This window comes from Strix uralensis, chromosome 9, assembly GCF_047716275.1.
Source record: "Strix uralensis isolate ZFMK-TIS-50842 chromosome 9, bStrUra1, whole genome shotgun sequence".
NCBI classification, from domain to species: domain Eukaryota; kingdom Metazoa; phylum Chordata; class Aves; order Strigiformes; family Strigidae; genus Strix; species Strix uralensis.
In genome coordinates, this window is record NC_133980.1 from 12,220,096 (window position 1) to 12,233,597 (window position 13,502).

Here is a 13,502-nt window from a genome sequence, read left to right on the forward strand (position 1 = left end):
CATATCTAGCCACTATGTTGCTTGTTCTACCATATCTTCTTTTCACGGAATGAATTTAATCTGTCTTTCAATATAATATATACTTGCCTGGTTTTGTGTCAATATACTGGGCTGAAAGCAGTCTGCAGTAAGCCTGGAACATTTTTTCAGGAGCTTTTGTTTATCACAGTCACCCAGCTAAGGACTCTGAAAATGAAATGCATGTTTGATTATAAGGTTGGGATAGGGTATGAAGTCTCAGGTACCAACTCTAGTATTCAGTGGCTTTAAATCAAATCATAAGCATAAAAGCTTAGAAAAGCACTCAGAGTGAAACAGGATAATAATAAGACCTAAAACATTACTGCATCTGTTTTGTTTTAAACAGGTAAAGAGCTCTGTAGCTTTTGGCCTTCACTCATATCCCTTCATGGATCTCAGAATCTGAAGCAGTGTTTTTTGAAAGATTTTAAATCTGATATGAAAAAAACATATTCCATATATATAATTAAACTTACGCAATTTGGCACTGTCTGCTGATGGGGCGTGCTTCTGCACACAAACATGGAGATTTTTGCCTGAACTGCAGAAACTGTCACTCAATGATAGGCTTCTTCCCTCTCTGCTATAGGAATCACATCATCCTGATGTCCGCTCCAAGCTTTCAACAAGAGCATGCCCTGGTTTTTGGTTCATTCCCCCTTTGTTTCCCTTTTATTCCCATCCTCTGTGCTCAGTCTGTGCACCTCTTCTTTGGGGATTAATTTACCAAGTCACTAGCTTCGGTGGAGTCTCTGTTCCTGACTTGCAGATGTGCTGCCTCCCCGAGGCTCAGACTGAAGAGATAAATGCCTTTTTCGCTACTCAGCCATGGGAAGTCTTCTGCTGTTCTGAAGAAGCAGGCCAAGATTTTGTGTGCACTCATTTTAGTTCAGGTGTTACAAACTCATTGAGCAGGGTAAGTGGGGCAGTGCTCAGCTAGGTGCTGCAATGTATCAGGAAACTGGAAGTTCTCCTTCTAGGTAAACAGCTCTTGTCTTTTTTGATATATTCAAGTGGTGGTATTTTCCCATTTTTCTTCAGGACAGAGGAAGGAAAGAAGGAGATAAAGTCACTCGAGAAACAGCTGCAAGATGTCAAGAAAGAAACTGAAATAGAACTTCAGGTGAGATCACTTCACATTGGGCATCACACCAGGGGGGAAGCCTGTTAGTGTGCTCACCTCTGCTGCTCAGGAACTAGCACTCAGATTAGAGGATGTGTGGCATATATGATGACCCATCATTTAGGAAGACAGAAGCAGAATAATTGCAATAAAGATCTGTGTTCTGAATAAGCCAGCTAATGACTTCAAGAGCAGTGTCTAATGGTTTTCAAATGGGAGGTCAAAATGCTCATACTCATGGGAGACCATGATCAAATTAGAATACCTCAAAAACACTGCTGGGAGTGGCAAAACACAGACATCTGCAATCAGTAAGAAAGAGGTTATCTGCAGATAGCAGTATCTAAGGTTCTGTCATACTTAACTCATGCAGATGTGACACCTGGCACAGAAGAAAGTGTGAGGATGAGAGAGTGAGAAAGGACATCTGGCATAGGGGCACGTAATTTCTCTACCTACCATTTTGTCTGGGGAAAATGTAATTATTTTAATCTCTTTTTCTAGGCTTCCAGATATTAGAAAATCCCAAACATGGGAGTCCTACACAAGGGCAGATCAAAGCTATTGCCCATATGCTTTCAACTTGATCTTTCTGGAAAGCTTCAGCCCTTCTGTCTGCAGCATACAAATGGTGTGTGCATGCACAGTAAATCTGGGGCATTCTGGAAATGTCAGACTTGCTACACAAGTGCAGATCAATTGAATGGTGTATCACTGGTCACTTTGCTGCTCACCAGACAGCTCAGACTTGATGCTCATGCATGCTTTAGAGCAAAAGCACACGCAATTCTGTGCAGAAACATGGAAATGTAGCCTAGCCTTGCTGAGGCAGGAAAGAGTGTGTGACAGAAAATGAGCAAAAGGCAGGCAGGTTCAGTGCTATACAAGGACTGGAAGAAGGAACAAGAATCTGACGCTTGGTTCAGTACTGAGCAAGAGGACAGCAAAGGCATCTGAGGAAAGAATCGGTATCACTAAATTTTGTCTTTGGACAAAAGTGTGGACAGTAATCAAGCCAGGATATAGTTGGCTACAGAGAGGAATTTTAAGCCACTGACATGCTGGTGAAGTACAGTTTATAGAACATGAGGGTTTTGTGTTGGCAGTCTGGATGCATGTGCAATGGAAAGTTGAATTGTAAATACAGGATGGTTGTAAGAACATGAAGTATCTATTTGCACTGGTAGTGTATGCAGCTATTCATAACTGATGAAACACCAGAAGTCCAGGGGAGATATTAGAACAGCAGAGAAGAAAGCAGGAATGTACAAGATGGGAACATTAATTTAGGTCAGTATTCATCTACTAGCAGAGATCCTGGAAATGTGTAACGTACATTGGGAAGTGTAGCAAGATGAAAAGAACACTGGAAGAAAACTGAACATAACAGGAGAAAGAAGGGGAGTCACTGAAGGAAATGGAAAGTTAGCAAGTTAGGAGACAAACCAAGAAAGAACAGTTGTGGGAACTAAAAGAGAAATGCAGGACATAAACTTTTCTTCCCTACAGATTTGAACAGAACATCTAAAGGATGTAGAGGTCAGAGCCAGGACTGAAAAGACGAGCTGTATACCTCAATATATACTTACTTACTGCCACTGGAAATGGTATGGGAACCTATTTCCAGGCCCTATGGGACAACCCAAAAGTCCCTTGACATCTGTGTGGCAGTTAAACGAAATAAGCTGGATAGTTTGTTGGGTTCAGAGACTATGTTGTCTGTTTGCTTCTGCACATTGTCCCTTCTCAGTCAGATTCTGGTGGCTCCTGGGAAGCTCCTGTTCTCCCACTCCCCAAGCTAGTGAATATGATGAGGTAGTTCTCCTTCTGTGCAGTGCTCCTCAAACCTCACAAGTGTCTCTGCACACAAATACGTATCTGGTTCTGGTTTCAGGCCTTCCCAGGGACAGGGGGCTGTAATCATCCCATCTCACACTAGCAGCAGTGTCCTGGCACTGTGCAGTCAGGCTGGGCACTTCCCTCTCTCCTGCCCTGTGCCTCTCCTACCTGTTGCAGTCCTAAGAAGGTGCGTAGCTCCTGTGCTGAGAGGGTGCTCTCCTCCATGTTCTTTCAGTATCTTCTGCTAATTTGGTTCTTGCTTTTTGCCTCATCAAGTGGGATCTGCACCCATCTGGGATTTTGTTTTTTATATTTCCAGCTTAAAAGTCCTTTTCTGGGCTTCCTTAGAGTTTCAGCTTTGATAACAAATCAAAGACAGGACTACTTTCAAGTACTGCTTTCCTCCTGTGCCAAAAATAATGGTGTCTCACTGTGTCTCCCAAGGGAGATAATTTCTATTCGCTTCATATGGGATTTTCCCATAGGCAGTTTTACAGACACTTGCATGATTTGTCACCTTGCCAACTAATTAAAAACAAAAATACAGCTTGCTGATTTTGGAGTACTTTGAACAATAATAATGCACAGACCTGTAGACAAAAGCCTACATGGTTGTCTCCAGTCTAGTGGATGAGAAAACAAAAGAGAACAAATCTAATCATGGAACCAGAAAAACACGGTCTTTGCTTCACGCATGTTGCCTATATGTTTGTATTTTCAGCCTTGCTACCTCTTAATGAGATGCTAATTAATGTTGTATTAGACTGCTCAGCTCATTTTTCTTACTAATGGAACACAAATTAAATGCTAAGTGTTCCTATTTGTTTTCTTTCCTCTTGAAAAACACTGATGTCTCCAAAGGAGCTGAAATGATCAGTCTGGTTTTGCTCTTACCACTCCCTGCAGGAGCATCACCGAGAGCCCCAGTTTGGCTGTTGCAGTGTTCATTTTCTAGCTTGTACAAAAATATTCACTTTCTCCAGTTTCCTGGACAAGTGATGGCAGCCTGTACAGATTTTGAAACAAATTAATATCGTATGGGATCATATAGTTTAACATAAAAATTTAGGAAATGTAAACTTTAGAATTCCTATTTTGCTATTCACCCAAAGACTTTTTATGTCCTGTAGGTTTTGTGGTATACTCATGCCATACATGTGTGCAAGCCATGGTATAGTTTTATAACAAGCAGTAATATTGCAGGCTACCTACCAGACAGAAAAACAAGACGTTGCACCACGGTACCAGTGAAAACAGGTCCATAACTTTTATTCTGTGTTCTCATAACACACCCAGCTCCACTGCATCAGTGTGCCACTCAGTAGTGCTTTTAGGAGCGTGACTAAAATCCGTCATGTTTCTTCCCATATCCTCTCCCAGGAGGACAAATGCATCAATGAAGTGTTCTGGGGGAATGTTTTAAACATATGTACACACCTACCGGTGCATGTTGCTACTGGAGAAATGCCCCAGGTGATTACAGTAAAGGGCACAAGGTTTGTGATGGTCCTGAGTGACTTCACTGCTGGCAGAGCCCTGAGGCAGCTCAGCGGGACCCAGAGCTGACGGTGCACTAGATCCAAACTTGGTTCCAGAGGGACTCCACGAGTTTCAACAAGAGTGCTGCTGCCAACAGGTCTGCTCTCTCCGCCAGCAAACTGCCCCTCACGCAGCTCGCTCCCACAGTTGCTGGGACTGGAGCTGAGCTGGCAGAGGGCTGCAGAAGCCATTCTGTTGAAGCTGGGGGACCTTCCAGGCCTGCTGTCCTTTTGGCTGAGGCATTTCTTGGGGGTGTGCAGCATGGGGATGTTCTGGCAGCTGGGACAGAGATGCGGGCTACAGCCTTATGGAAGTGTCTGTAAGGCTGCACGTTGTGGTTTTGGGGGAGCAGGTCCAGGCTGCGGCAGGTGTGTAGATCTAAGCATATCTTCAGGCTTTGCAAGCTGAGATAGTGCAGCCGCCAGTGGAAAGACTTGAGCTCATACGCACTCGGTGTGGAAGCAAGGAGGCAGGCGGCAGGGCGCTCTGCCGCACGCTCACTGCCTGCACGTAGCACAGCACCCGTTCCCCTGCCCCCTCCGAGTGCCTGCCAAATGGTGTGCTGCTGGCGGCAGGGGTTTATCCGACTGCTGGAGGAATTCCTCTGTTTACTCCTGTTTGCTATTTCCGTAACTAGCTGTATTTTAAGTGACTGTAAATACTAATTGCTGTGGAAGAGCTGAGAGATCTAGGTAGCACTAGCAAGTGAGATAAAGTAAATGAACACAGGAGTGCGCATACTGTCTCCAGCTAAGCACAGTTGCTTTTGCAGCCAGACTCCTATGGCACTGGGTACAGCAGCAGACAGGCCTCTCATCTGATGTCTGCTTGCGGAGAGATCAGAGACAATCGGCTTGTTTACCTGCTTGCGAAGCAGACGGGCTCTTGGCAACTATTTCCTGGGTTTTGATGTTGGTCTCTGCCAGTTTTGTGATCGTTTTGGACACATGAGGTATGATTTTGCATCTTTGGTTTGCCAGATTCAATGCTGAAGCCATCCCAAACAACCAGCCCAGAGGTTTACTCCATTAACGATGAAAGCGCTCCGTGTCCTGGCTGGGACCTTTGCTATGATAAACCAGAATGAATAAATATTAACTGATTTTCCCAGTGCCTGTCCCTGAAGTTGAGGGAACAGCATACTCTACAGATGGTGCCCATAGCTTGTGGATATTTACTGCTGCATTTACTCCCTGCAACCTAATACCAAACGTGCCCCAGCTCCGCAGCACCGGGTCCATCAGCTGGGCTGCAGTAGCTGCCCACATGCCTGCAGCCCACTTTCCCTCTCCAAGCAAATGCATTGCTGCAAACTACCCGTGGGGTTTTGCATTTCACTTCCCATCTGCTTTAGATTGTGTAACCAAGCCCCCAGACCCCCCACCTCTAACGAAGATGTTTTACAACACCACAGACCAAATCCAAACCACAAACATGCCAAACAACAAAGAAAACAAACACAGCAGATGGGCCCCCAGCCTGGCTGAGGCCTGGGGTGCTGGAATCAAAAGCACTTTTTCCTCTGCTTTACTAAAATATGAAATGAAAAATAATCTGGTGAAGTGTTCATGCTCTGCCCCACCTCTCTAATACCTGAGTACGTTGTAACCTAGGCTGAACCCTTCTTTTCTGGCCTGTTTGCAGATCCTTAGCAGATAGCAGTAACATCAGCAGCGCTTGGCTTTGCTGAGCCTCAGCACCACAAAAAAATCAGTAGTTTTTTTAGCATCTCCCCAGTCTCTCTGCCAGCCCCTCAATTTAGACATGATTCCACCATGACACAGGAAGACAATCTCAAAATAAAGTGGTACAGTCACCTCCCATGTCTACTGACCAGGAACACAACCCCTCCCAATGCCCGCCAAAATTTCATACCAGGGAAAATAAAAGCCATTACCAGAAACCTTAACAGGGCACAAACACGTCATGTCTGTAGCTGTCAGCAGTCATATGATGATATGGCCATAAAATAGTATCTGATGTTGGAAACCTTCAAAAAAATGTGAACACATGACTTTTAAACCCACAAAACAGCATTGGCCAAGGCCCTTAATTGTCCTGTGCCTTACAAACATACTTTACTCTTCCTAACCATGTCTGACAAGGGGTGCAGAGGGAAGGATTTTCCTTTTAACTGTTCCAGACTCTTCTTCTAAGGAAACCTTTTCCAAATGAGTCATGCTGCAGAGGCTTTTAAACACAGCACTATTGAGCTGGCTTCTTCCTGTGGCATTTTTCCATGTTTACACTGCTAAGGAATGCGAGGGTGCTTCAGAGACAAGATATGTGGGCTTCAAAACATTTAAATGCCAGCACTTTGGTATTTCATCTTCAGCTGCAAGGTTTGGCTGATGAATGTCAAACCCATCATAGCATGGCAGGAAAGCCAAGAGAAAGGCTGTAATGGAGCAATCAGGCGCCAAATCAGAGGCAGTAAGACTGATCTTGTGTAATCGCACAGGAGACTTTGATGACCTTTTTAACTCTTGCTACAAAAGTCTAGAGTTTCTCATTTTACAGGCGGTTCTTCCAAGTTCCAACCCCAGATTAATGAACTTTCATCTGTTACACAAAGAAATTAATTGAAAAGGACTAAACGAAACAACAGTCCCAAATCAAGCAAATGCACTTTGCTTCCTGAGCATGCTCCAAGAGCCGGACAAATGGGGCAAGTTGGCTCAGGATTCTTGCCCATGGGGGAGCTCTTGGGGACAGAATTCCCCCCCGGAAAGCTCAGCTCCACTGCAAAACAAGGCTTGGGGAGAGGCTGGGAGCTCATAGCCAGCTTTTCCTTGACACTGCTTCCTTACCCTGGGTGTATGCTTTTATAACAAAGTGGCACCATCTACCTGGTAAGAACTGTTTAAACATATGAGCGAGACAAGATTGGATTTTCACCTGTTCCGAAGGTCATGTTTATATGGTTGCTACATAACTAGAAAAAAATAAATCCAAGGAATAGAGTATACTTTAGGAAATCAAACTTTGGCATATGTGGGGCTGAGACATTATCCTCCTCTTACAGATGCTCACTCACTGAGACGGCCTAATCCAAGAGGTTAGTACAGCCTAACTTTAAGCAGTTTAAATTATTTGGCTGCTTTCATGCTTATAAGCATGACTGAATCTGTTGCTGGGCCAGAGACCACATATGAATCTAAGCTACTTGTCTCCCTTGTTTGAGCGGGATGTGACGCTAGTGTCTTCTGAGTTGATCAGGGAGTGGAGATTTAGATACAGTGAGCTGACCTCAGTCTCCAGGCTTGCTTTTGTGCTTCTGTCTCCTCCACTAGAACCGAGATAACATGATTGCCTACCTCAGAGATGAGCTCCAAGAGATGAAGACCAAAATGAACATGGAGAGCCGCTACATGAAGAAAAGCACAGACCTCCAGGTCCACCAAACCCAGAAGAAGTGCAGCAATGCAGAGAATGTCCTGGACAAGGAAATTCAGGTAAGCCCTTCCCCATGGCCCCTACTGGAAGGCATCTCCAGTTAGTAAGGAAAGAGCCCTCCCTCTTTCCCCAGATGCCCTTCCTGTCCTCCGTCACAGTCACCAACACAACTGTTTGAATTGGATCAGGAAACTCATCCAGGTTAGAAATCATTATCTCTCCATGGCTTCTCTGTATGGTCCTGCAAACAGCAACAGCATGGATGGCATGGCTGCAGGAGACAGGGACTGGAGGCAGGGACTGCTTAAACTAATACCATTCTCAGAGAAACAGACCCATAACTACGTCCAAAGGCTGTAGTTACAAGTCTATTTAGCAACATAAGCAGCCTGAGCTCCCAGCATTGCCCACAGCACATCCTGCTGATAGAGCTCTTTGTGTGGCCATAAGGTGAACTGGACTAGAAAACTGTTCTGTTTTTGCAAGCTTTTTTTTGACTGATCAAGGTCTGATCTAGTTGTCCCTTTTTCATGGATAGCTCAGGGGCAAGGTCAGCCTCAGTTAATTTTGTCACTGGGAAAAATATCTGTGGACTGCACAGAGAGCTCCTGCACTCTTGTTCACCAGCTCGGCTTTCAGCAGCACGTGTGTGCACAGGTACTAACATCATCCCTCATGTTTTCTGTCTGCACTGATCACAGAAGTTGAGGACCCAAACCGATGAGGAGATTCGAGTCCACATGGAGATTGAAAATTTCCTCAGGCAACACCATAAGGTATGTGTGACTGTCCGCTAATGCTTCAAATAGCAACTGATAAACACTATATCATCAATTAGTGCCTAAAGAAAACCAGTTATTGCTCCATCAAATTCACCAGGTTCATGATTGCTGCTGTTTGAATGACTACTTATCCTCAAGTCTTAATTAATCCAGCTCTCCAAGATTTGGGATTTGCTACGCTTGGATACATTGCCTTAAAATTAAGAGTTTATGAAATGATTGGCAGTTTATTCAGGTGTTACGGACTTTTCCTCCCTCAGATAGTTGTATTCAGCTAATTGGAATTTTATCCAGACCTTCTGTGGCAGTAGCTGGGGCTCCCAGCAACTCAGTGCTACTGCTCAAAGCGAGGGCAACAGTTTGACAGACCCAAGTGTTGCACACAGGGGGCTCTAAGAAGGAAATGACACAAACTGCCAGCTCAGTTTTGCCTTATCTTAATCTGAGGAAAAGTCAGGATTGGATAATTCCCAACTCACAATTATTGTGCTCATTTTCAGCAGCAACCATGAATGTCCTTGTACTGTTGCTCCAGAGGCTCTGAGCTTTCCAGCATCGACAGCAGTGCCCATTACAGTGAATAACACTGGAAAGCTCATAAACCGTATGCCTGGAACTGTACCTGTACTGCTGCAGGGTACCTAAAAATCACTGCCAGTACAAGATTTAGTAGAAGATAATACATTTTTTAAAATGTAATTTGAGTGAAGAAAAGTGCTGTACCTTGTGAGCAATTAAATAGTGTCCTCTACATACCAGAGCCTTAGTCTGATCAACACTTCATAGTGAAGGGACTTTCCATGTACAAGCTGCAGCCCGTTTGACCTCTACCAGAAGGCAAAGTACAAGCCTCTCTGTGCTCAGGCAGCAGCTGGTGGCTTTAGAGGGGCCCACAGAGAAGACGATGACCATGCCCTCCATCTCCCTTGTGTGTCCAGCTGTGATGCCGTAATGAGATTGATGCTTTTCCTCAGATTATCTTTCCATGCAAGCAATCATGGTTGTTGCTATGGCAAAGTTATTCATGAATGGGAGGAAGTCATCTGGGTGACTGTTTCAGCAACACCTGCCCTCCTATTCACGAGTGAGACAAAGCCAAGTTCACAACCTGAAATAGCGTGAAGTGCTGTCCCCTGGGACCTTATTCCTGGCGTGCTGAGCTTAATCCAGAAAGTAGGTAGGGAGCCGGGCAGAGGATAAAAGCTTTCTCACTGACAAATTCAGTTCCTTAACCCCCGGCTCCCTCTGTATACACACAAAGATGGCTTCTGGTTCTCAATTACTTCACCAGGATTGACTGTGCACAAAACTAACCCCCGGTGCTGCTCCATTCTTCATGCACCTCTGAAAGCCCAGCCTAGTCTCTCTTCATCCCCAGTCCAGTGCTGCAGCTTCTGTGGTGAACCCCCAGCGAGGGACCTGCAGGCCACCACTAATTTATCACTAGTCAGAGGGGTTTGACCCTTTCAAGACGAGAAGGCAACACTGACCATGCAAGATTTACGGGACTCTTCCCACCATCCTGACAGCAGGCCACATAATAGTAGCAAACCTTTCCCCTGTGCACTCTTTGTACCATGCTGAGCACCACTCTGTCCCCATGCAGAAGGTGGAAGAGAAGCTGGAATACTGGGCGGACAAGTATGAAAATGACACAGACGCTAAAGACGAAGAACTGGATGCCCTAAAAGCAGCAAAGGCAAACAACTTGGAAATGCTGCAGAGACTGGCTGAGGAGGTAAGACAGCAGCAGCATCTCCGTGCTCACCCATGCAAAACTGGCTTTTTCCTACCTTCATTCAGATACGGAACCAGGACCATGGGAAAAAAAATCAGTAATCTTGAGGTGTAGGGTGCGATTATAAGCAGTGGTCCTGGGAAGGCAAGGACCGAGCAGTCATCATCTATTCGCCACCTGTGACATCAAGGAGGGATGATGATGCTTCCCCTACAGCTATTTTCAAATACCAGCAAATAATCAGAGAGCTACTGACAGCCTTTGTGAGGGGGCAGGACGCTGTCCCATCCCATCAGTGTGCCTCACCTTCCTTTGTTGCCTTAGTCTCAACAAATCTGCTCCTTCTAGCAACATCGGGGTAAGACAGGCTGAGACTGGAAAAGGCAGCTCACCCCTTCCTGCGGAGCTGTGCAGTGCTCTGTCATAAGGGAACTGGTTCCAGTTAAAACCATTCCTGCCCCACACTAGTTTCTTGGTTGACTGCTGGGCTCTGATCACAGCTACACAGGCACAGCAGAGCAGGCGGCACAGGGCAGAGAGAAGCGTCTAGAAAAAGGGGTGTTTTAAAGCCAGAAGGAATTAATCATTCCTTACTATCCCTGGGTCTGAGATGATGGGACTGAGTTAGATGTTTCCCTGCTCGTGGGCTCATTTTTCACTCTGTACACTGTCATCTCGGTGTCCCGAGTGTGTTTGTACATCATCTGCTGCCTAGCCTGGGGGAGCACAGGTCCTTCCTGCCACCATCTGTTGCCTGAGACGCCATCAGACAGCCATTTTACAGCACAGGATCAGAGGGTTAATTACACCCAGGCCGTGAGAGGTTTCACTTTGGCAGCAGCTCTCAGTGCCTTAGGACTGACAGTGGTAATGAGCAACATTTGCCATCTGGATTCGGAAAAGATCAACTAAAGGACATGGGGGAGGAAGGTCCCTGCTTACACATTGCCCTTGGGCTGCCCAGGAGCTCCTCAATGCCCGGGGTGGGGACTCCCACCACAACCCCCGGGCTGGAGCAGCCCCCGCTGCGCTCTGAAAAGCAGGTAGCAGGGATGAGACCTGCAGGCAGCCAGAGGAGAAGACTCCTTACACCAGGGTCCCGGTGAGCCCTGCCCTGCCCTGGCAAGCTGCTGGGCAGAGTGAGCCTTGAAGGTTGACCCTGCAGTTTAGGGGATGTGTTTTTCATGCGGCTGTTGCCACCCCTGTGCTATCTTGCAGTGCCAGATATTTGAGGAAACCATCATCAGTGACCGGGCAGAAAAGGAGGCTAAAAGAAGACTACTCGAGCAGGATGCCCTGGAGCTGAAGAGCATCCTGAAGGTAAAGGGGAGCAAAGATGAGGCAGTGCTGCTCCATCGACAGTTGGAGCCACAGGCTTTGTTCAGGCAGAAGATGGCCCGAGAAAGCTGGCTGGTGTGGGGTGGCACAAGCAAAGGACAGACAAAGCCTGTCCCTTTCTCCTGGGGCAGGCACAGAGCCAGCTGCAGGTTTGAGAAGGGAGCGGAAAGGGAGAAGCCGGTCTCCTCAAATGATCTGGGGCTGTGCCCATCACACCAGCCCCTCGGCCTGGGCGATACAGGCAGGGTCACGGGGCAGTTTCCCCGCTCCTGCCCTTGCCACCACCAACAGCTGCCCTTGGCCCAGACGCAGACACCTTGAGCATAACCAGCACAGGCCCAACTGCTGCTGCGTGGGCTGGGCTTCCCTCCTGCAGCTGAGGAGTGCAGGAGACTCTGGCCATAGAGCTGTGCCAGGTACCACAGCAAGTGATTTCCCCTAAGACCTCTCTGTTGCCTCTAGCTGCAGGCCTGGTGGAAAGGCACAATGGTCCGCAGAAACCTTGGCCCCTACCAGGCCCTCAGGAAGATTCAGGAGAAACAGCTATCAAAGCAGAAAGAAAAAGGGAACAAGGAAAAGTCTGGAGCAAAGAAAAAGATGCGCTGAGTAAAAAAAGCGGCCACAGATGTGCTCCAGGGCTGTTGCTGGGCAGGGTGCTGCTGTCTGTCTGTCTGACAGGACAAAATAAACCATCTAACAGAGCTCGGACTATTCTGGAAAACAGAGTTCATGACAGACACAGGTAAGGTGAAGCTGCAGTAACTCTTAAGATCTTGAAGCTGCTCTTCACAGTTCTCCACCAAAAAGGGAATTTGCATCAAAGCTGTGAGAAACACTATATCCCCCAAAGTGCTTTATGGAAACACGACAGCTAGCGGGAGGCAATCCTGGTAACAGCCCCGTAACTCGCCTGCCTGGGCTGCTCTGCCCCGAGAACCTCCTCTGCAGAGGCCAGAGCAGGGGCTGTGGCTGAAGCGCCAGTGTCTGCTGCGGCGCTAAGGCGGGGAGGGCCCGTCACCCGGCTGCCTGTGCCAGCGTTAGTTGGCAGGGAGAAAACTGCTGACAATTTGCAGTGTAAACACAAGGGCAGGCAAAGCACGCAGCTTTCCATTCCCCGAGTCCTGCAAAATGTCAGTGCATACACAGAATAGCTCCAAATACCTCCCGACCGAGGGAAGGAACAACGGAAAAGGCCAGCCAGCCACGCTGCCTGCAGGAGCGGGCCTGGCACAGCCGGACCCACCGCCCCGCGCAGCGTCTCTGCACTAGGCAGGGAGTGAAGCTGCTGGGGAGCAGCGTGCTGCTTTTTTAACGAAGAGGGGAACCCTTTCTACTGACGCGACTGTCAGTCACATGCAGGTCTGCGCACAAAGCAGAATCAGCCCTGCGGTTGAGCTGGTTTCTGATGCTCCCACGCAGGAGAGCGAGCTCAAGCCATAGGAAGTCTGCTGTGCTCTTTGCGACCAGCCCATGCTGGCTCCGTCCAAACATCCTCGTGTCTGAGCTGAACTGTGCCAAAAGCTCTAAAGTTCAAGTGAGATGACTGAAATCACGAACAGAGAGCCTTTGGCTCACAGCTCTGGGCGGGAGGAGAGGGGCTGCTGCCTGGCTACCAGGCAGAGCCAACTGACTGTCAGGGGAGCGCTTAAATTTCAGACACTCCAGAGAAAGTTGTGTTAGAAGTATCGGTATTACCCCTGAGCGCCGCCACTTACCTGAAACTGGA

The 13,502-nt window shown here is 47.2% G+C and overlaps 1 protein-coding gene across 2 annotated transcripts in view; it reads left to right on the plus strand.

Annotated features, from left to right (window-relative positions):
• Positions 1-13,502, plus strand: part of DRC9 (dynein regulatory complex subunit 9) — a 32,632-nt gene that overhangs the window by 9,516 nt on the left and 9,614 nt on the right. The window contains exons 5-10 of one of the 2 annotated variants that reach the window (XM_074877319.1): positions 1,063-1,144; positions 7,816-7,977; positions 8,620-8,694; positions 10,307-10,438; positions 11,657-11,758; positions 12,239-13,004. In XM_074877319.1, coding sequence (XP_074733420.1) covers positions 1,063-1,144; positions 7,816-7,977; positions 8,620-8,694; positions 10,307-10,438; positions 11,657-11,758; positions 12,239-12,382 — 697 coding nt within the window. In that variant the 3' untranslated portion in view covers positions 12,383-13,004. Of the gene's footprint in view, positions 1-1,062; positions 1,145-7,815; positions 7,978-8,619; positions 8,695-10,306; positions 10,439-11,656; positions 11,759-12,238; positions 13,005-13,502 lie in introns of those variants that run through there. The other variant, XM_074877320.1, reaches the window with a different exon arrangement.